The following is a 24128-nucleotide window of genomic DNA, read 5'->3' as shown; positions in this document are numbered from 1 at the left end:
AACCACTCCAAACTACACGTAAGCAGAAACAGAAATTAGTTGTGCCTAATTTTTTCCCTTTGGTGATGCTAGAAAGTAAACATTTTTGGCAAAGCTGTTACCTTTCTTAGTAAGCCAGGCCTCTAATCTAGGGATCAATTTTAAGCACGCTGCGCTTTGCTCACTTACAGAAGATTGACTTGGTGCTTTCAGAAAGTTTTAGTTGTACGCTGGATAATTTCCTCTCTGAGTGATTATCTTCTTTTAAGACGAAAAAATGTCTTCAGGGCATCTGATTCATGTAGACACACTGAATTGCTTTGTGACAAACTATTAAGTCTGGTGTCAAGTCTGAACCTTTCTGAATGTTTGAGAAAGTCCCAGAAAATCGACAAATTGTTTCTGGTATAATTCTCAGCTTCCAGGAAAATGTCATCAAGTATTTCTTTGTCTTTTCACCATCCAACCAAATGAAAGCTACTGGACTAAACATATAAAGGAGGTAAAACTCCTTGTCTTAATATGAAATGTCTATCTTATTTTATTCTGTATTAGCCTGACTAAAGACATGAGAATAACACCACTTAGAAAAGGGAAGAGACAATTTATTCTGTTACAATAGTCTAATCAAAACCTGAAAAACTAAGACTGCTAATTACTGTGCTAAATTCATAAAAACTAAGTTTAGATTAACTTCAATGTATACTGCAGTTTCAGAGTTGTCTGCATGAGATGCAAACGTTCCTATGTAGACTTCATTGACAACGAAATACATCAAATACTTTACCAAGTAATGATAGACCCGCATAAGAAGAGGCTGTCACAGTCACAAGATTTGTCTTGGATGACACACAAAACAAATTAACATAGAACAAAAAGAAGAAAAAAAAGCTCTTTATACTTCATTATGGCTTTTTGCAACATGGCAAAATATTACAGCTTAAAGCAGACATCTCCTCACAGAGGAGAAAAGAATTTTGCAGTCAAATTAAAAAGCATAACAGGAAACAAATAACATGCATACCCTCTGTTCTTTTTGGCCAAGATGACACTGCAGCCTAATGAAATCTGGAGAGATTCCCTGTTTCTCTTCTAAGAGGTGGTTCAGCTGGATTGGAGGAATGAAGTTTTATCACAGTCAGTTAGGGTCCATTCATAAATATTGACTGTTAAAGCAAACAGACTGCAAAACACTTGATTTAAAAATTTCACTTAGGAATTTAAAACCAAATCATGTGCCCAATTCCTGGAAAGAAACCTAAGGAATGAAACAAAGTATAACTTCATCTATTTCTGGTTTTCTTCTTTATTCCCATCTTCTTTCTGAAGAATAGGGAGAGGATGAGCCTCTGTGTTGAAGACCCAGTGTTCAAATGGAAGTAGATCATCTTCAGAAAAGAGCAAATACAAGTACCTGTCAAGAAAAAAAGCAGGAAGTGTGACCACATCAGGGAAGTGAAACTACATAGTTTTCAGAAAATCTAGGGAACCTGATTTCCCTAGATGGATGTATCTGCAGAAACAGCTGACCAAACACAAAATCAGTAAGTCCCAGCATCACAATGATTAGCACAAAACTTTGGGGCTACTGAACTCAGATTGGACTCAAGAGCAAACTGGAGACCAAGAAAAGAATCTGTCTATCCTCACAGAGGACAAAGAAGTTTCAGCTGTCAAGGTTAAATATCACCTCACTTCACTTCCATTTCATCCTTGGTAATTTTATTACATATTGTTTTGATAATATACAACCATAGTACTTTTTTCCTCATGAATGTCCACATACATCAAGGTGTAGGAATGAAAATATTGTAGTCTAATCCCATCTTACTTGAGAACAACCTCTGGCCTAGGATTTTTAAAGAAGAAAGCTAGCACTATTCCAGTAGCTTGAGCATCCATATATTAAGACAGGGTCTACTAAACCCAGCAGTAACCAATAAAAAGACCCAAGATTTTATTTATTGTCATGATACAAGGTAGTAGCTACTGTAGCATGATTATTGATGTCTGCTTAGGGGTGAAAGTCTGCTTAACAAATAAAATTTGACTTTTTTATTAATCACCATCATTCCCTGAAGACTTGTCTTGGTCTAATTCTGACAGGCCAGTTTAAAAGGTATAGTAGAGGGAGCACACTATTGCAAAAAAATGCCACTATGTTTATAAATGTATTTATGATATTTCATTTACTTGATTATTACTCTTTCCGTTGAAATGGCATGATTGCTTCTTTCTGGTCTTTGCAAGTGAGGAGTCCAAGACAAAACTTCCTTTATTTAATTAAAAACTTCAGAGACAGTGAGTGGCATGTAAGAAAGAAAACCAAAAGCTTTCATTAACAGGCCCTGCAAGCTGACTTATTTTTATTTTTTCTGTAGTTTTAAAATGAAAAGTGTGCAACAGAAGCCTGGTATTTCCTCTGTCTTGTCAATTTGTTTCACTAATGTTGGCATACAGAATTAGATCATATCAAAGCTAGGAGGTGTAATTTCTCAACAAAGACTATCAAGTACCTTTATCAGAAGTAATGGTAATTTCCAGAAATCACAGAAATTAGTTTATTGATATAGAAGGGAAAAAAAAGGCAATTTGACTTCCTGTCACCTAAGAAAAGCTCTATTATTTCAGTCAGATTTTGTAATGTGAATGTCAGGGATACTACTGATAAATAACTCTGTCAAGACAATACATAGAACTACTTCATATTAATGAAAGTCAACTTTCTTAACTTACTTGAGTGTCTCTGAAAGGAAGAAACTTTGCTGCACATCGTCATGGCTTTCGTGATTGTTATAAACATCTCTAATGCCAGAATAGCCACCATCAACTCTGCAGTGTTTTTCCAGTGCCTGAAGAGGGGAAAAAAAAAAAACCAAAACAGTGGGATTAATAAAATCATCTGACAGTTTTTCTTTGTTTGATAATGAAATTACAAAAAAAAATTGCCACCGATTTTATATTTTTTTTAAAGAGAGATGAAAACTAGATAAAGCTCTAGATAGAAGACAGTAAATTAATAAAAGAAGTGAACATAAAACATAAATATATACATAAAACAGTTAAAATATATAGATGTAAAAATATATGGATTATCACTTATTTTCTTTTTAAGAGAACTAACAATAGCCTCTCACAGACGTGTCTATCAGCCTTCAGAGTTTATGTCCCACATGCCTTTCTTGGTCATATTATAAAGCTTAAGAAGATAGAGTTGAATACCATGATGAAGACCAGTCTTCTCCTTATCTCCTGCAACATGCTTCAAGAAAGGAAAGGTAACTCTCTGTGTAAGTTGTTTGGCTTCTTTTTTTTTGCAATTTCATTTTTCAGTGGGAGAATTCTGACATTGGGCTGTGACTGAATTTCTTTCCTGCAGTAGGTACTATTTTTCTTTGATAGCTTTCTGAAAAAGTTTTGGCTGTTACAAAGGAATGGATGGCAACCTAACGTGTGGCTGGACTTAACACAACATGTTTTAAAGGTAAGAATAAGAATGTGTTTTTCTCTAACTAGTTTCCAAACTGTATGTTCAGTTAAAAGGTGTAAAACAGGTTCTTGATTCCTATTTTACAATAACAAGGAGCACATGGACCACTTAAAAATATAATTTTTTTTTTTTCTGCCCACAGGAATATTCTATATGATCAGCCAATTTTGAAGGCAGAAAAAGGTCAGATGAAGGGCACACACAGAAGGGCAAAAAATATGTATCTGGTGCTGTAAGTATAGAAGGTATATACAGTTAGATTATTTCATAAACTGCTGTTTTTAGACGCTTAGGCAGGTGTTAGCATTAGAAAGAAGGTACCTCTATGCCTATATATTGAGCTATAACTTCTTTAAATATACAGCCATATAATACCTTATTTGAATATTAGTTTGAATATTCTTATCACTGCTTTGTTTAAAAATATTAATTCACCTTTTTTCTTTATAATTGCCCTACTTAACAAGGTCAAGAGTATTCTTAGCCTCTTAATTTTTCTTAGTCTGTTTTACAATAACTCTCTGGTATTATGCAGTATAATAAAGGAGTGAAGAGAATCTAAGATGATTATATTTAGAACAACTCATTATTCAAAAACAAATTCAGAAAATGCTCTTTAGCTCTAAATAAATTCTCACAACAAAAATGACACTAAGTGTGGTGATTTACTGCATTCACTCAGGACAACACTTCTCTGAGACTTGGTGTTTGCTGTGGAGGCAGGTATTGGAGCAACAACTTACAGGCAGAAATACCTGGACCTTTATCAACCCCCCAGTGGAGAGATGAAAGACAACTAGTTCTTCCATTTCTGAAATCATTACAGGATGTGTAGATTTTATTTAGGGAATGATGCTGTATTTCAAACCAGATATGGCAAAAAAGCTATGAAAAGGCAGAAGGGAGGTCTAAAACAAGCAAACAGGCAGAATAAGCATTTTCTGATGGCAGAATAAACATTTTGAGATGAGAGATAGGACTAAAGGTCACTAATAAGTACTGAGGTATCCATCACCTCTACCTGCTTTAAAGGCTGTTCTAGGTCTGTGTTTTGCTGTGAGTAGATATCCTAAATATCCTTGTTTTTCCTGGAATCTCTGTAGCTATATGCATACATTTCACTCGCATTGTCAGGCTCTCTGTAGTTTTCACTGGAGACTAAACTGCTTATTGTATATTTAAAAGGGACTTTTTCCCTGGGAGAAATCCTTTAAAATATAACAGGCCTATTTGTCTTTTCTTATATGTCTTTAGGTTCTTTAATTTTCCTGGTCATTTTTACTAAGTGGTTTAAACAAGTAATTTCCCCTGGCTGGTACTCCTTCCCTCTCATCTACTTCAACCTGCATGGAATTCAAAATGCTGTAACTGTGCCTGGATTTTCAGTGTCAAACACAAGATTATGTTTTGCAAAGCACGGCAGAAGAAGAACGTGAACTTGAAGGATATGGCTCTTATTCAAGGAAACATCTACATTCTAAACAGGGTGAGGTAAAATAAAAGCAAATCACATTTGCAGTTTATGTGCTCTAACATGTAGTTAGAGCCTTCTTGATGAGTTCACTATAGGCGAATACTGTATAGGTACTTCACACGCTGCTGTGATGTAAACTAAGAGGTTAACTTGCACCATTGTCAGCCATCTGGTGGGAGCTGCTCAGTGCACATGTAGAACGTTTCACCCCACAAAGCTGCTCTTCACTTAACTAAGGAAAAAGGCTCTTGGTTGTCACCCTCCTTTAACTGTCAGTAATGGCTTTTTTGTGTCTGTACCTGCACTGTTAGAGTGCAGTGATGTTCACACTGACAGTGGGGAATGGTGGGAGGGGAGAAACAATCAGACACATTTTAAATTAGTAGTTCTCAGAAAATGAGGGTGGCTAAGATTAGTTATGCCAGAGTAATGGAAAACATCAAGCGGAATGAAAACTGGTTGACAGTCTGAAAGTATCATAAAGGGAAAAAAACAAAGGAAGTGCTATGAATTCAAATTATGTGCCACATTTATAATGCAGAAAGGGAGACTTTCATAAGCTTAGCTGATAAAACCTTTCTGACTCGGTAACAGTGGATATTGCTGTTGGTCATAACTGCATTTTCTCCAGCTGCTGAAGTACATACAGAATGATCTTGGACTCAAATTAAAGCAGCAAAGCAAGCTCCCAAAGCAAAAATGGAGAGGCCAGAGCATGTTTTTAGTCTATAAAAGTTAGAGAGAGAATTAATAGACTTGTTGGAAAGTTCAGAAGTCATGACTTACAGAGCAGCCTCCTCTTCTACTGCAAGGGCACTGGGAAACAAACCTAATGAGTTCCTATTGCCAGTGTCATGAGCTGAAAATGGACATGAAATACCTGAACAACTTTTTTGGGCAATACCAAATGGTCTGATTGCCTGTTTTTTTTTCCTTGTTTCAATCTCTGCTTCCTCCTTGTGCAACAGGTGTTGGTAATTAAACCAACCACATTTGCCTGGGGGGCCAGGGACTTCCCCAAGAACAAAGGGGTGGAGTGACCTACTCTCTGGTGCAAGAGCAAGGAGCAGGAGGGAACAGTATTTGTGAAATAGTTGTGCTGAGCTATCACGACAAGTGCTGGAAAGAAAATACAGTTATCAGGTGGAGCTGTCTGGGCTATAAACATCAAGGAAAGAAGAGTAGAAAAAAAAAATAAATTTGAAACAAACACCTGTCTGTATAACTAACTTCTGTGCAGTTGTACGATTTGTTTTTGTGCAACATGCAACTGCACGTTAGGACAGTGGGAGATGGGCCTGGGCAGAATGGGACCAGCTGCATCTCCCATATGTGGGCTGTAATCCACAGTGTTAGAGCCAGACCAGAATAACCACAAGAATGTTAAACAAGGACCACATAAGGAGCACTAAGAAGGTAAATGAGTGTACAAAATTGAAAGAAACACAGACTGAACCAACAGGGTAAAGAGTAATAATAAGGAAAACATTTCAATTGTTTATAACAGTGTTATCAGTGTGGGCAGCAACAATGAGTCAGGAAAAACATCTCCTGGAGAAGGAACACTTGGCACTGCTGAAGCCTAGTGGGATGACTTCCATAAACAGCCATTGTAAATATTCCAATTGTAATCAGCCTGGGAAGATCCCAGTAGTAAAATGTGTGCCCAGGGGTGGTGTTAGTGAAGAAGTAAGTAAGGGAACAGCACTGTAAATTAGAGGTTTTTAAAAAAAATTGCTTTGGAAGCTTATTGTTTCAGGGCTGAATACAGAGTTGACTGCAGATGCAGAATTGTGAATATTCAAACCTAGAGAAATTAGAGAGTAGAAGTGTAGTTCACGCTAGCAGCTATTATTTTATGGAAAGCAGATTTTACCATAAATGTCATTCTTCAAGAAGCTGAAGAATTACCAAACTTGAAACAGTCTTTTTTTCAGAACACTCAGCAACATTTGATATATGTTCAGTATCTCATACAGTGAATACAATTACAGATCTTTGTTGCTGTTGAGGGAGCCAGGGAGCTGGTGGATGTCACATCACAGCCAGGTATATAGAGTCATAACCCAGCAACAGCTCTCCAGTAGGGCCCCTTGGGGATGAGAAATTGCATGACACGAGTCTACATGTTCTTCCCTTAGTACAGAGCAACCTTCTACAACTAGTGGCGTAGGCCCACCCAAAAAGTTATAATCACATGCTCCTAGAAACAAGAGTTGTTGGACAAACTGATAAACAGGATGTTTTTTAAATCCTTGAAAGTAATAACTCTGCAAAGGAGAGGTCACTGTGAACAAAATACTGCACAGTTATGTATTTTTTTTTTTTTTCTCTAAAGTATAGAAAGCTGCAAAAATAAAGTTCTTCAGTTGCCTGTATCTGCTATAAGATCTCAGTCTGCTCAGAAATTCCAAATAGTGAAATGGAGATACTTTAGCATGGGCAACATCAATGTGAGGGTGAAAATAAGTGAATGCTAGAAGTGTAATAGGGACCCATGCCTGGAGAGTGAAGTGTGGGAAATCCAAAGGCTCTCTTCTCTAACAGCAGAAGTGATTAACCACTGAAAAAGGGAAACAATGGATTTGGCAAGCCAATCTCTGCCATAGAGACTAGCTGCCCTCTTGGAAGGCTTTTGCTAGACAAACACAAATAGCCAGATTCAGCATGCCTGGTTGAAGCTCAAAGGCTAGTAGGACACAAAAATTTAAACATAGAAGAGATTGTTATCATCAGTAGGGTTCAGTCCAGGTGAGCTATGCTTTCTGAAAGTGAATTCATTTTTTTTTTTTTAAAATGTTAGTTAGTATCTAGTACTTCATTTTAGCCTTCATCACCTTAATTAAAATCCCCTTTGTACAATCACTGTTGAAAATACACTTCATAAAACTTATTCCATGCCCAAGCCTCGAATTTGACACGTTTGCACTTTCCATTCACGTGCAGCAATACTCAACATCTTGAGCAGTACATCCAAATATGACCCTGATCTGAGAAGTATTTCAGAAGGAGAAATGACAAATTATATCTCTAATATGCAATACCAGCAGCATTTGGTTTTCTCAAAATGATCTTAGTTCATCTATTTAGCAGATGAACTTCTGGAAATTTCGATTTGAATTACAGATTTAAAATTAATATTTACTGTCCAACTGCTAAACAATATCCAGATATTATCCAATAGCTCACTGAACGAGATACTAAGATTTAATAAGAAAGAAGTCCAACATAACATTACCTCTACAGCTTCCCATCCCCACTGCCTGTACTTGGGGTCATGTGTGAGCCGCCACATGTACATGTAGGTCTCTATGACTTCTGGTCGTAGGATGTAGTATTTTTCATTCTGTCTTGTAGCAATGGCCTCAACACCACCATCAAATCTGAAGGCTTCTGGTCCCAGTTTCATGCCTAGCCAATATAAAAACACATGTTCAAACAAAGGCATTAAAAAAAGGTTTTAAATTATGAAACTTACCGAATCAGCTATCCTTTCATGTGCCACAAAGCCAGGTTTCCCAAAATATATATAATTTTTGAAAGACACTGCAGCAGCTCCTGTTTTTAGTATTTTGTAAATAATTCAGAATAGAAGAGAGCTGTTCTCCATCAGTGCCTTAAACAGCAGTTCCCGTATGAACAGTGATGCTAACATTTGTATTCTGGAAGATTTCCTGTAACTAGCAAGATGTGAAAACTTGCTTAAAAGATGGAGATATTTATTTTTCTGTATCAAACTGAAAAATACACTCTGGGACCTGAAATGCTGCCAGGGTTATTTCTACAAGGAGATGAAAGAATCCAAAGAAATTTCCTGCATAGAAAGCCACTTTCTCTGTGCAATTCTATTCTTTACAGCATTTTACCAATAGAACTGAGAATAAAATAATTTCTTGTGCATAAAACATGATTAATACCTACATTGATGCATAAATGAACCCGGTCCCTCTCTTATTTTTATTCAGCTATACAGAAATTGGCAGAGTGGAAAAAAAAAAGCTGTCATGTTAATTACTAGAATGAGTAGATATGATTCAGGTGCACAGAAATTATTTATAAAACAGAGCAGTCATTCTTAAAGTTACCCTTAGAGCAAAGCAGCATTTGCTTAGAAAGGCTGAAGAGTTCTCACCATCGTACAACTTTCATTCAGCATCATGCAAAAATACTGCTGGCTGCCCTCACAAAGTCCAGCTGTGACACTAAGCTCTGCACTACGGCACTTACTGGTACGATCATAGGACTCGTGGCAGGTCCTAGCAATTTCTGCACCGAGCTCGATGTGGTGGCCCGTCTTGTCCACGGGTGCTCCGTCTGCTCCCAGAGCAAACATGCCTCCAGCAAAGCAAGTGAGGTGTCCCATCTTGTGTTCAAGCAGTCCACCCTTCCACTCAGCGATGTATGTCAGCCCCCCGCTTGATTTTCGAATGAGGTGGGTCTCTATGGCCTGCAAAAATATAGGATTTCAAACCAAAGGTACCATTTGATAAAATGCGAAGGACAGAGACAAAGTTGTCTTGTATGTTGGTAGTTTTTTTCTCTGCATCACCTTTGCTTATACAGTAAGATGGATAATATGAGATAGTGTAACCTCGAAGTGGAGCCAAACCAACAAACATCAGTAACGATGATCAACTTTGCTTCAACTTTGAGCAACATATACAGCAATGTAACTTAATTTTTTATCAAAATATTGGAAAGACCTGAAAAAATTCAATTCCATTTAAAAATTGCTTTCTTTATTTCCCTACTTTGAGCAATTTCAGGTAATTTCACATCTAATGGCGAGTAGTGATCCCCTCAGTTTCCATACTTCCCATTTAAATTCTGAGGTAAAGGATGTGGTCACTGATATAATTCCATGTCAATCATATGCAGACATAACTCCTATTCAAAATGCATGCCTCAGTGAGTGCAGTGAATGATGTTAGGTCTCTGATTCTATACAGCATTCCCAAAGACCAATGAATTTCCCCTCCCAGACTGAGTTTCTCTGTGGTTATCATTCAGAAGTAGGGTCTCACTGAGATTTCAGGAAAAAAAACCCAAAGCAGAATAAAAACATACAAGTCTCTTGGAGAGAATTAGCAGCTGGTGCCATTAGCAATATATGGTGACTGATTACAAAACGCAGGAAAACAACCTTCCCTTGTGGGAGGAACAGAATTAAAACAGTTGAGGAGATGCAGAAGAGCACATTAATTAGAAGCCCACACAGAAAGTAAGCTATTACTCTTTAAAGGGTAATGGAGAGGAGACAAACAATGCTATCATACATTCAGTTATCCAGCAGTGCTCTGGTTTGTTCTACTGAAGTCATAAGATCCAGAAACGGTGCTCAACATGCATTATGCAAGAGAAAAAACATGAATAAAATATCAGTACAGAGCACTATTAACAAAAAAGGCAGGATTTAAAAAAAGTGTTAGAAAGAGAAGGTATTGATTGTAGTTATTTCTTCTGTAAAGGTTGTTTTTATAAGCATGAAAAATCTTCTCTAAACTGGAAGCATCAGCAAAATAATTGTACAAGTTTTACTTACAAAGTAGTTTTTTATGCCAAGAACATCACATTGAAAACAACACTTTGTTTTCCACTAATATTAGTGCAAAGCACTTAATCAGGATGATTTTCTGCACAGCTCCAGACCCGCTATTGGCTCAGAAAGCTCCTCCACTCCTTTGTTTCCTCTTGTATTATATGTTTTTAGCACTAGGTACCTACTGGAAAGCATAGCTAAATTTTAAAGCAGCAGTAAATAATGAAGATTCCTGTGCTTTAAACAAATCCTGCATGATTTAACCCGTAAAAAGAGGAATTAAATAGGAAAGGGGAAAGGTGGGAAAACAGTTTCCTTAAGCATCCGAACGACAAACCCCACTGTGGAAGATGAAAGAATTGCAGAGAGTGAGTAGGTGTGGAGCTAATTGGTGGTTGTGTATTCCAAGTGCATGCAAAAAAAGCTTTTCTGGCAGGTTAGGAAACTAGTAGTGGAATACTAGGTACTTTTTTGAAAAATAATGTTCTTTAAAACATGTCTTTTGTGCTCACTTGGGTATAAAATATTTGAATTTATAATTGAAGAACTGACAGAACAGAGTTCAAAGAACCTGCTGCAAAATGTATTAATGCATAAACAGTCAAAATTTGTGAGAAGACAGAAATAACTGGAAAACTTCCAGAATCTCTCAGAGTACTGTTTGCATTTTTATTGAATAGTTTAACTTTTGTAACAGGATGCCTTATTGTTAAAAACACAGAACAATTTTTCAGGGAAATAGCTTCCAGACTATTTAGACGTTGTGATAAAAATAAGCTATGTAAAACCAAGATCAGAAATAAAAAACCTTTTAGTTTAATGACATTTCATTAAACCTTTCAGCATTTAAAACTTTAAAAATAAATATATAAGTAAATTGATGACTACATTTAACCATATTGCTTTTTTTTAATATTCATGACAGAATGAAATATTACAGTACCTGACAGAAATAACAGTAATCACTTACCTTCAGAACTACAGTAGCTAGAACAGAGTGGATTCCTGTAGTATGAAAATAGATTTTACGATACCAATTAGCCTTTCAGAGTTTTTTTCTCCTTTCTTTTGGCTCAAGATTAAAATTCAGGCTGAAAGAAGGTGACTTCCACTTATAAAATTTTAAAATTATTCTAACAAACTGGTGTTAAGAAACTAAGAAATTGCTCTTAATGGATGCTAAGAATGTCACAAAATAAAAATATATTTCCAAGTTAATTATTCATTTTTAGTAAAGCAAATCATCTTGGTTTTATAAATGGGTTCTATTAAGAACTAGTACATATGCCTATTAAAAGTTATTTTTCTTATGTAAGCACCTTATTTAAAGCTATTTTTGTTAGGTAATTATTTGCTGTATTACAGACTCTCAGACTGCCTTGCCACACTTTGTACAATCATAGGTTCCTGAGTGGCAGATAGTGCCTATACTGATGTCTGTACCTTTATGAACTGCATGCTAGGTGACTAACCATTTCTAAGCATGAAATCCAGGCAACCTTGGATATGTGCAAATAACCTTCAGAAGCCACAAGCCCAAGTGGGCCCAACTTGCAAGTCCATCAGCACTCAACAAACTCTTATTCTGGAAGACTGGCAAACAAATACTGTAACTTGGTAAAGCTTAAACTTCACTTGGAGTTATGTACTTACAAAGTAACAGTTTGTAGAAGTTACATGATTTAAGCAAACTTGACCTCAACTAATCAGCTTCTGTAAAGCTGCTCTTCCCAGAGGGATGGCACTTCTTTTTGTGTTACTGGGTGGTGCACCAGTAGAGCTAACAAAACCACTGCTGAGGAGCTGGCACTGGGACTGTCAAAAGCTTCAACTAAATTTATGAAGTTTCTTCATGGGCCATTTTTGGTCTGAGCTAGGCAAACTGTTTTGGTCAGAAATAGGTTTCCCTTCCCTCAGCAATATTCATCTACCCTTTGACTGAGAACAGAGAGCCTAGCCGCTTGCCCTGAAACAACATTCTCCCAAGGCTTGCTAATGAATTTGCCGTATCAAAGTTGCAAGAAATTTGGAATAAATCCAGCATGGCATTGAAGTGTCAGATTATAACAAATTTGTTAGGTGTCTTTCAGTTGTTTCAGGAACTCAACATAAAAAAAAAATATTATAAAAAAATCAGCGTATAGAAATCCTCAAAAACGTAAATGCTTTTGATCCTAAAAGAAAAAAAAAGTATAACCTGCATGAGTAGAACATATAAAAGAAACTCCCCAACGTTAAGTATTGATTAAGGTATTCATTAAAATTTTGAACTCCTTTATCAATAACAGTATTTGCAGCATTAAGACATGGAAAAACCCTTCTCTTCCCCACAGGTCCAATCTAACTGCAGTTTAATTTCAGCATTCAATTCCAAATATTGTTAAAATATTAATTCTGTAATGTATAATGTTTGTATAATGCATTTGTATAATGCAAGTAAACAATAAATAAAAATCAGTACACTTTCAATTATCAGTTCTGAATCTATACCCAAACTGACGAAGTGCCAGTTTCCATCTATTGGAAATTCACATACTGCTATTCACAGTTCTGATTTTTTTGTTGTTGTTGTTATAACATAGTAATACTTCTGTGAGGAGCACATTACAAAAATATTTTTCAGTGAGTTTCACAAAGGTTGTAATTCCATCAGGCTGGACTGAACTTTCTGGAAAACATTCATTTTTTTAAATAAGCATGAGGTCCAGAGCAGGACTAACTCACTAAGCTGTCATACACGGGGAATTGTTTTAAGTATTAAAACAACTTGGACGCAAAGTTGAGAAAGTACTAGCATAAGGGAGAAATATTATCAGTTTAAACAAAGATATAATAAGGCTCTCTGAAGTTGAGCAACAGGATGGAAAGTTGGGGTTACAATCCCACCTGGAAATGCTACTTGCTATCTGCAGTCCTGTGGGTGCAGTTCTGGCACGCAAATCGAGTTTCTGAACCAATTTATTATAAAAGGAGAAGAGGTAGTATGGTGACAAAGATCCACCCAAGTGAAAAATGCTGTTTGGTAGAATTAATACTGAATTTCATACTTAGAATTAAATTGCTTTTATTTTGATATAATTATCTACACATGTAAAAAAGGGACACATTTATTTGAACTGCAGCTCTGTTATAGCTTGGTTCCCACCTACAAGTAATTCCTTCCTGCATTGCTTGCACAATATGTGGTGTCATGTTTATCACTGCAGAGATTATTATTTCATTTAACTGTAATGAATATTCTCAATATAAACCAATATACAGTATCTGCAAAATATCAAGAAAGCTAGAAGAAAGTCATGTTTGATTAGCTGAAAATACATTACTGATGAATAATTGTTTAGAGCCAGTACAGTTTTCTTTTAAGTAAATGGAAATTTCATTTTACTGTTTTCTAGAATGTATTTCTGCAACTCAAATAGTAATTTCTTTCTTTCCCTCCAGGTAAAGCTGAGAGACTGTGCAACATAAAGCGCTGCAAAGCAGCGGCTGCAAAGGTATGTTCCCAAAGAGAGCAATAGCAGATGCTACCTGGGAGTGACAAAAACAAATAATAAATTTTTAAAATTGAGGCAACCTGAGCTTAGACTCTAGTGGACAAAAAAGTAGAGGAAGGAAGGGAAACTAAAGGAAAATAAATATTTAAAGAAATAAATTTACTGCATGTAAAGCTGACATGGCATACAGTTTGTGGTGTACCTGCAAGCTCTTAAAGCCAGACTAACTTTTATGACTGATACAGTTCCTGGCAATTTTATTTTTTTTTGGTGCTTTTATGTAAGTCTCTGCTTACCTTCCTCACTTCAATAAAACCTTTAACTAGATTACTTTTTTTTTTCCATTGTGGGAGATTATTCCTTCTATACAACAACTGTAAAAATGCTTAAGCACCCAATTAAAAACACTAACAGTCCCTTTTACAGTTTAAATTTTGACTCAAGTGCACCTTGCATTAGTCCTGGCATCTTTCTCATGAGTTTGCATGTTCAAATTACACCCTTGACCATCTGTCACACTGGAAGAGCTGCAGTGAATGAGACATTATGAATTGTTTAGGTTACAGGATTGCACATTGCATGTGTGTGCAGTCTCTGTTACTGACAGTACAAAAGAGAAACTTTTCAATTTTTCCCAGCCTGGTTTCCTCCCCCTCCTGCTCCCTTTCGTATGACATTTTTTTTGCATTCTCTGCTTACCAGCCTGTTCCTTAACCTTTACATTATACTGCCAGTCCTTACACTTGCAAAATTAAGCAGAACTGGACCTTCCTAATAAATACCCGTTTTCCTTCATTTAGTTCTTTACTTTTTTAAGCTTTTCACACAGCTTAAATGCTGTCTTCACCAACCCCTTCTTCAATCCTGACTTGATTTTGTCACTGGGAAGGCCTTCATTTATGCCTTGAGTTGTTTAGGATGTTCAGCTGGGGCACTTGTAATGACACATAGAGGATACAGAACTGAACCCATCTCACCATTCACATGAGCAAAATAAAAACAGTCAACATGCTTATTTTTAATAGAAGGTATTCTCTTGGTGGTTTATGCTAACAGATAATAAAACACTAACAGAGATGCCTACAGAACACAGACAGAGGCTTCTCAGGAAGAATGGCCTGTACCTCAAAGCTGCTCAATTCAAAATAAACATGCACCACAAAAAAGTTAACTCTGCTAAAGGAGCAGGGATAAAAAATTACAAACCTCAAAATGCAATGTAAAACTGCAGTTCTGCTTCCTCTGGCACTTAAGACATTTTACCTCTCCTTTTACAATAACTCTAATTATGATTAATGAATTTCAATGACTACTGCTGTTTTAACAACAAACCCCAGGTGTTTCACCTCCCACCCCAAGATGTCACTGTTGGGGAGATGAAACTGTCCTACAAGTCACAGTTTACCAAAATTTTACATTTTTTTTCTGTAAATTTGAAACTTCAAAAATATGATTCTTGTTCTAAATTTCCAAGGTTTATAAACATAGAATCATAGAACGGTTTGGTTGGAAGGGACATTGAAGATCATCTAGTTGCAACCTGCATGCAATGGGCAGGAGCACCTCCCACTAGACCAGGTTGCTCAAAGCCCCATTCAACATCGTCTTTAACATTTCCAGGGAACGGGCATCCACAGCTTCTCTGGGCAACCTGTTCCAGTGTCTTACCATCCTCATAGTGAAGAATATCTTCCTTAAATCTAATCTAAATCTACCCTCTTTCAGTTTAAAACCATTACCCCTTGTCCTATCATTACACTTCCCGATAAAGAGTTCCCATCTTTTCTGTAGGTCTGCTTTAAGTACTGAGAGGCTGCAATAAAGTCTCCTTGGAGCCTTCTCTTCTCCAGGCTGGACAACCCCAACTCTCTCAACCTGTTCTCGTAGAGGAGGTGCTCCAGCCCTCTGATCATTTTCACGGCCCTCCTCTGGACTCACTCAAGCAGGTCCATGTCCTTCCTACCCTGGAGGCCCCAGCACCGAGCACAGTACTCCAGGTGAGGTCTCATGAGAATGGATCGGAGGGGCAGAATCACCTCCCTCAACCTGGTGGCCACGCTGCTTTTGATGCAGCCCAGGATGCCATTGGTTTTCTGGGCTGCAAGTGCACACTGCTGGCTCAGATTCTGTTCCTCACCCACCAACAACCACAAGTCCTTCTCTACAGGGCTGCTCTCTCTGTTTCTTTTGGGGATAATTACAACTCTGCAGGCTACTTTGGGGATAATTACAACTCTGCAGGATACTTTACAACAAAACACTGTAAGTTATCTCAGTCCAAACTTTTAATATATTTTTCTTCCCCTAGGAATTTTTTTCATAAACAGAATTTTAACAATTTGAAGCAACAGTGACTATGTAAGAGAATTCTACCACGTGATATTTCCAGTAACTCAAAGATGTATAATCTTAATTGCTTATTTATTTTAATATTTATGGCTTGCACCAATACATTTTACAGCTTTGACACAGCACACAGCAGGCAGGTCAGGATTATGGTGGGTTTGCATGCTGTGAGTTTGTAAGTCAATTGCCTGTTTTCTTGACTTTTGAGTTACTTCCCTCATGTTTTCTCTGAGTTGATCTAATGCAATTGATACTTTTCTCCAGCAATCTTCGTAATTAATCCGATTTATCCTTTATCCAAAATTTCAATTACTTTGTTATGAGAAGTTTAACATTTCTATTGTTTCATTATTACAGCTGTTTTGGAGATGGCAGGAGAGCATTGCTCTTAAAAAAACCCCACCACTTTATGGTTACTAGTTGAGTATGTTTTCTTAAATATCATTCATATGGGTTTTAAATATATTTTACAGAATACATGAATCACATGAAAGCATACAGTCAGAAAAACTAGGATGGAATAGGACATTCAAGCCCTTGTTACAATTCATTTAAATACTTCTGTCAAAGAAAAGTGGCATCTCCTTATCATGAGGTCCTCACTGCTTAATCAACTGTGCTTTAAAAATCAAGACAGAAACCTGAACAGAGAAGAACCTTCATTTGTTTAAACACAATATGTAAGAAACACTTGAAAGCAATGAGGCACCTACAGCTTTTGGGCTTAAGATGTAATACAGACAAGCTTACACATGCACTGGAATACAGATGCTTATAATGCAGATTGCTGAATTTTTAAAATGGAAACATTGGTAAACATTTAACTTTTATAATACCTATCTTTCTGATCATTAAAAAGATGATTAAGTTCTAGGGGAAAACTGATAATTTACTTTTGTCTGAAAAACTAATTATGGTGTTTTTTCTTCCTGTACAGATCTATTAGTGTCTCTGAAAGCACCAGTGCTCCTACAGTAAATGTACTTTATGCTGTCTGCTACCAGAAGGCTGAATTTATTCATTTTCTTAGAACAGTATTAATGGGATGGCCTGAATCAAAGCAAGTCACTCTCAGAATGTTATGTATTTTCTGAATATTCTAGAATAAATATAGCTCCCGACAAGCTTTTTTTCTCTAAAGAAAAGATGGGAAAATAGCACAAGCACTAAGGATATGGCTGATCTGACAACAACAGCAAAGCCATGAGCAAAAAAGAGACAGTATCTCTCACAGGACTTTTCTAGTTAAATTCCTGCTTGAAGAGTTCTAGCAATGCTATAACTTGCTGCTTCTCCTGACAGTCCATAAACAAGCAAAGATTTTAATAATTACTTTCTATAGTCCAAAACATAGACATTGTGCAGTTGTAAGCAAATTATTAACAATTTAAAAACCTACAGAAGCCTGCCTTTAGTCTTGATGCTTCCTGTAAGCAGTTGTAGAGAGGCTCAAAATTCCTGTCAAGAGGCGGAAACACAGTGAAGAAAATAAAAAGGAGCTGTGATGTTCTCTGGATGTTCTCATCTGTTAAGCGTAATGAATCCTGTGTTCCTACATAATGCAGCTATGCTATCGCTACATGCAAAACACCAGTGCAGCTGGGTGATAAATATTTTAAACATGACAGCTGACAAAATATGTAAATAAACAGCCTGTTTATTCATTTTTACACGTTTAAGTTAAAGACAGTACTTCTGCCCCACAGAAAAAAAGTATGTAGGGAGAATGCTGGGTCCCTTGCACCAACTGTTCCATTCTGAAGATGGGCTCCTATTGCAACACCCTGCCTGTCCTATTTATGTACTTCCTTCAACGCCAAGGACTGCTCCAGTACTGAATGTTCAGTTCATTAATATACTTTTGGCTTTATCCAGCATGACAAACTATTCTGAGTTGTTGCAGTTCTGTCATTGTCCACATGAGTTATGTCGTTTTTAAGATCACTATGATCACAAAGCAAACCACTTCAAGCAACTTAATGGAAACTGCAATCAGCACAGACCAGCCACCAGACTGTCACCACAGTTAAATAAGTCCCTCAAGAAACTCTGGAGATGAAAAGGGCCTATCTGCCAATATCATGTTTTCAGTTTGCTAATGACACTTTGTTCTCTCCTTCATTTCAATAAGAAAGGAGTCTACATGGATTTGTTTTATTTATCTGAAAGGCTGAAATCTCAACAGCTCTGAAAAATATTCACTACTTAATTCTGACAATTAAATACACCAAAAAAGTGCTCAAAACAAAATCAAAACCATATTGCTTCCTTCAGCAGAGTACAAATTGAGTATATCCAGGCTACTGTGAAAGTTAGCAATATGCATAAACCCCATAAACAAATTAAAAAGCAATCCTAAATCTTTTCTGTCTAAATACTCAAAATTCTGAGGTGAAAAATGAGGTTTTTTTGCCTTCTGATACAACACGAAAGGTAACTGCACTCCTTAATCATGCAACCCAGCCTAGCAGCAGGCTGACTTGCAGGAGTGCTGCTGAAATCTGGCAGAGGATGTCTGTGGCACTGCTTCACAACACCTATTCTTCTCTTTGCTATTTCCATTGTTTCCACTTCCATGTGCTAGGTTGTCCAGAGGTCACTAATTTCCTCATTACAATCTTCTGAGCAACTGTCACCCAGTAAGAAAAATAAAGCAATCTAAATTTCTAAAAATAAACTATCTTGTCTAAAGGTAAAACTGCAGATCACAGTGTTTTTACTTCTCTGGTACCACGGGACCACCATGGACTGCACTCAACCGAGCTGCTTGGGAAGTGCTAGCCAGGGATTCTTCCTCCTCCTATGAAGCTCTTTTGGGCCAAGTTACTTCTCTCTTTATCGCCTTTAGATACCACTTCTCTAGGAATAAGCTGAGGCGGGATGAAGGCAGTGTCAGTGAGAGAGAAGTATTAGAGATGCAGAAAACTTGCAACAATGGCCATAAATAAATGTCATGGGAAAACCTGGAAAAGATACCTGACCATTGGACACCAACAGTGAGACAACCTGGTAAGAAAATTGCCCTCCAGCTTAGAAAATGAGGGCTGATACATTCAAGAGAGGAGGACGTGATGCAGTTGCTTATGACACTGCTGTGACAATGTTTCTTAATCATGCAACCCAGCTTAGGCTAGGCTAGATATAAACAAAGCCACAAGGTCCATTTTTTTAAAATTATCATGTTCTCTTACTAAAACTACTCAACTGTATCTCAGAGATCAACCGTGTTAATTGAAAAGAGTGGCATGGTTCCTGTCCTAGATACTTGCAAAGTGCTAGATGATTCTATGGGCAGTTACATCCTCGAAATATGACTAAAGCTGAAAACATGTTTGCTCTGTAACTAAACGTTGCATGCTATCCACTGAAGCCAGTTTAAGAAGATCTCTCACTTCCTGCATTCTGTGAAATAGGACATTATATGCATTGCTTTTCAAAAGTGAAAAATAAATTAAAAATACATTCACTTGTCTTTCTGTGCAAATTCTAAAGTTTATGAATCCCTCTAATGGCCTTATAAATACACTTATATTATGCATGGCTATTCAAAACGAGACTATCTCTGTCCCTTTTCCCATTAGAAATAAACTCTTCTTTAAATTACATCAGCCAAACACTCATCTTATTCATTGCAAGCAGAAAAAGTTCTTAAATCTAGTTTGACATCTTAGTTATTGCTTTTAACTTAAGCCATAAAAAAATCTATAGGTGTTACAAAAATTCTAATACAAAGAACTCTGTTTTTAATATGAGTTACAGAACAATGTAAGAAATAACCCCAACGCTTTATCTAAATAAATTTCATCGTTTCACAGTGAACTCTAACTCACAATATATTTTCATTTGTGGTTTCTGGATAGCAGAAGATATTGAATTAGGCATCAAACCCCCACATCGCTCTTTCAGAATTTGGTGGGTATGTGCTGGACCGAATGTCTAGGAATAATCATGCCGTTCCCTTTGGCGTAATCTTAAAAAGATCCTGAAAGCGTTGGGGGAAATTTATCCGAGAAAATACGAAGCAGGCTCAGAATGCCCAAACCGTGCAGGCTTAGGCATAACGAAAGACTGCCGCTTGTGCAGACACTTAAATTAGCTTTAATTTAGATAAGTAAGGGATCAATAGCAATAAAGGCAACATCAGGACGGCTTTCAAAACAGGCTCGTTACTCCGGTGAAGAACCTGGCATCTCAATGGGGCCCAAACAGTCTGCAGTTTCTGTGAGACTGCAACTCCCCTGCTGCTTTCTCAACAAGCTACGTTACAAGATCAAGCTTTGCCTGCATGTGCACTTTCACCTTTGGTACAGAAAACAGGACATGAACGCCATCCCTCAGAAAATACTGGAAATGGCATTCAACCATCAGCATGGTGAAATCCAGCATGTATTTAGTGATCACTTGGCCCTTTGAAATGTTGATAGTCTGGACAGACATGATGCTGGGACTGCTTAAGAGCTGCTACTACTAAAAAATACTAAGATAATAGGTGCTTTAAATCTAGCCATATGCAGCAGAGATCAGACCCTGTCATTGACAGTGCCACAGCCAGTGATGCTGCTGAGCAGGCAGTTCTGCTCCCCCAACTAATCTAGTCCCCCAACTCCCTAAGCTGGGAGAACTGGCTGCACAGCATGGTGGTCATCACCACTTCTGCTGCCTGGTGGGACCCCAGGATGCCTGTAACAACTTTTGCACCCGAGAAGGCTGTTGTCCTGATGCAGCTAAGGTGTGAGTTTAAACAGAGCCAGGCTGCTGCATCCTGCACGGACGCACCTGGGATCACTCCTGGCCCACTTCCCGCCATGACCAGCCAAGAGCAGGTAGCTCTGCACCCGCTGGGCTGTTCGGGCTGGCTCAGGAGGGACCCAGGCACGCTGCCACCACGGGCCGGCACACCCGCTCCTGCGGTGTGAGGCACAGGAGGCTGCCCGATGGACCTCACTCCAGATGTGCCAAGCCAGGGGATGGGGGACCTCCAGCCTTAGTGGGAGCAGCTCTGTGCTGGCCACCGAGGCACCGGGCTCTCCGCGGTGGGACGAGGGGCCATGCGCTCACAGTCCTGCCAGCAAGGGTGATGGGCACATTGCATTTGGGATATTCTCCCTTCAGTGGTTTCCAGAATAGGGGTACTAGCAACAGCAGGGTTTTACCACATGCGTCTATCCAGTAGGGCTCACCCTGTGTAAGAGTGTGTTTAAAAGGAAAACCTGACGTTATTAAACCTGTGGAAGCAGAAGACTAGAAGTAGCTTTGAAGTGGTTCAAAATGCCTTCCATGGTAAGATGAATTGACACCATATTATCAGACACTTTGTTCGCTCTTTTTGGCTGCCAACCTAATAGCTGAGCTATTACAGTATCATTGTTCTTATGTTATAGCCTCAAATGCACTCAAACCTAATTTAAAATCCACGTTTTGCTCTGAAGCTGAAACCACGTTAGGAGTGCATGTGAGGCCGACTGCATCCAAATCTGCACTTACAAAATTAAAGGCTGGATTTTCTTAGCAGAGGATACTTGGTCGTCAAATTTACTACCACCAGAGATCACACCCTCTTCAAATCTTCCCATATGACTTTTCAGTCTAATGAAAAAAAAGGCAGTTGCAATGAGCCAGGGTTGTATTTTTTTTTAACGTCACCACTTTTTGTGGTATGGAAAACAAAAGGAGATTTACGTTTCTTCCCTAGGAACAGCACACTTCCAGATGTATGAAAGAATAAGCAGATATTGCTTAGCATCTCGAAGCCTTGTCTACAGAGGCACTTTACATGCATACAGTTAATAAGAGATAAAAGTCCTGGCCCTAGAAAGCTTCCAGTCAAAACAGATGAAAGGATGGGGAAACAAGAAGTAATATTATCCTTTTATATATATATGAAAGCAAAGAACCGAAAAAATAGGTCATTTGCCCAAGACTGGAAGGAAAGCCTGTAAATATGAATTTAAACTTAATACTTCTCACGTCTCAGTCTGGTGTCACAAGGCCATTATTTCTCCCCAACCAGCATAATAAGGAAATATCATCAATAACAAAGCAAATTGCAGACCAGAAGGATCATAAATAAAATACCACATAGAAATGTAAATATGAACAATTCTGAGTTTTCGAAACTTTCTTTTCTGTCCAGTTTGAAAAATTTGCTGTGTCAAACAAGCTGGCAAACGTATGTCTCTTGTAACAAGAACTCACTGTGCAACAAAAACTTCTGCTTCATTTATCATTATCCAACCATAATATATTGATCCCTGTGCTGACCACAATCAAAATACTCTAATGGCTGGGATATGAGGTTGAAACACAAGAGGGGAACTCCCTCCTGGATATAAGAAAAAAGGACAAAAGGAATATTTTTGGGGAAGACTGCGGAAAAAAAGAACTGGATCTCTACCTGAGAGCTACCTGTAGATGTATTTTTTTGTTGCATATTCTATACTTCTCTTCTTCAGTATCAGAGAGAACTGACTGTACTGCAGTTGGAAAAAAAAAATAGCTATACTTTACATCCCTCCCCTTTCCCACAGTACCTGTATTCCTCTAGCATTTATATTTGATGAAGTCTTTTTAAAAGAGAAACTAATTCTTTAAAAAAAAAACAGCACTGTGGTGACAAAGACATAAATCTCTCAGACTGTCCCCAGAGCCTGTCTCTTTAGGATTATTATAGATCAGATTATTATAGAAAGGCATATTTAAATATTTTATTTACCTGAACAGCATCATAATACATTTTCTTGCCTTCTTCATCTGTCTTGTCTGACATCAGCCATGCCTTGAGCAAGTACTCATAAAAGCTATCACCAAGCCCTCCAATGGAGACATGATCTTAAAAGGGAAGAAAGAGATTGAACAGCAATTTCATCTTCAGCCTGAGCAATAAAACACAATTACAGTTTGAAACAGTGCATTTAATGATCTCTTCCTACAACAATCTTTAATAAATGTAAGCTGGGAACCTCAGGAAAAACTTGAGTGTATACAGAGAATTATTTCTTAAATTGCTAACTTTTTCATCAAACTAAAGTAGTATAGTTATTTGATATCCACAACATGTCAGAGGAGTTCATAGAAAAAAAAAAAAACCCAGAATTTATAGGTTTAACATCTAATTCATGTATAAAAATGATTATAATCTAAATTAATATTTTTTTTTATTTTCTTTTTTGTTCTAAAATCTGGTAAGAAAAGTAGAAAGTACTCTCTAATTTGATAAATGCCTCCCCCTCTTAACGTGCAGGCACTGGTTCTATTTGCTCTTTTATTCACTAATACTCCACGTAAGTCACTTCATAAAAAAAGGCCAAAATGTTTTAGCTCCTTCCTGCAAAGCTGAATTTCAGGTTATTTAATGGCAATTCAGAATGCCAACCCATATATTTAAAAATAATACTATGTTTTTGAACATCTGGCTGCTCTCAGAACTCAGCAGCAGTTCTGGAAGGAAAAAAAAAAAAAAAGACTTTGCCACATCTCCAGAGGATTATTGCTGTCACGCTGCTTTATTCTGCCCTGTGCTTGCTGTGTGGAATGATCTGGTACTATAGATGCTGGGGCTACTCAACTCCAGGGGTTTGGATGGGACCCTGCAAACACTAACACCACACAAGTTTGGCCGCTCTGTGTCAGCTGCAGCAGCGATGCCAATGTTGGCGATGCTCCCACCTGCCTGCAGGAGCCTGCACTCACCTGCTGTGCAGGAGCCTAAAAGGTTCTTGGCAAAACTGTAATGGGTTACCACGATCTCAGCACAGATCCCCTGAATACAAGAAATACTACAACTACACACACACATATATATATATA

At 37.6% G+C, this 24128-nt stretch overlaps 1 protein-coding gene across 1 annotated transcript; it reads right to left on the bottom strand.

The window, feature by feature from the left end:
• Nucleotides 1-861: 861 nt before the first annotated feature.
• On the bottom strand, nucleotides 862-23150 carry LOC103779363 (mannosyl-oligosaccharide 1,2-alpha-mannosidase IA-like; the record flags this gene model as incomplete). The annotated part of the gene is made up of 5 exons (XM_008946988.1): nucleotides 862-1393; nucleotides 2716-2831; nucleotides 8182-8354; nucleotides 9171-9390; nucleotides 23035-23150. Coding segments are annotated over 5 exons (752 nt in total), but the record flags the coding sequence as incomplete, so codon positions are not given.
• Between the last annotated feature and the right edge of the window lie 978 nt (nucleotides 23151-24128).

This window comes from Merops nubicus, unplaced genomic scaffold (genome assembly GCF_000691845.1).
Source record: "Merops nubicus isolate BGI_N331 unplaced genomic scaffold, ASM69184v1 scaffold22019, whole genome shotgun sequence".
NCBI classification, from domain to species: Eukaryota; Metazoa; Chordata; class Aves; order Coraciiformes; family Meropidae; genus Merops; species Merops nubicus.
The sequence above is the reverse complement of the archived record's forward strand: the minus strand, read 5'-3'. Positions and strand labels throughout refer to the sequence as shown.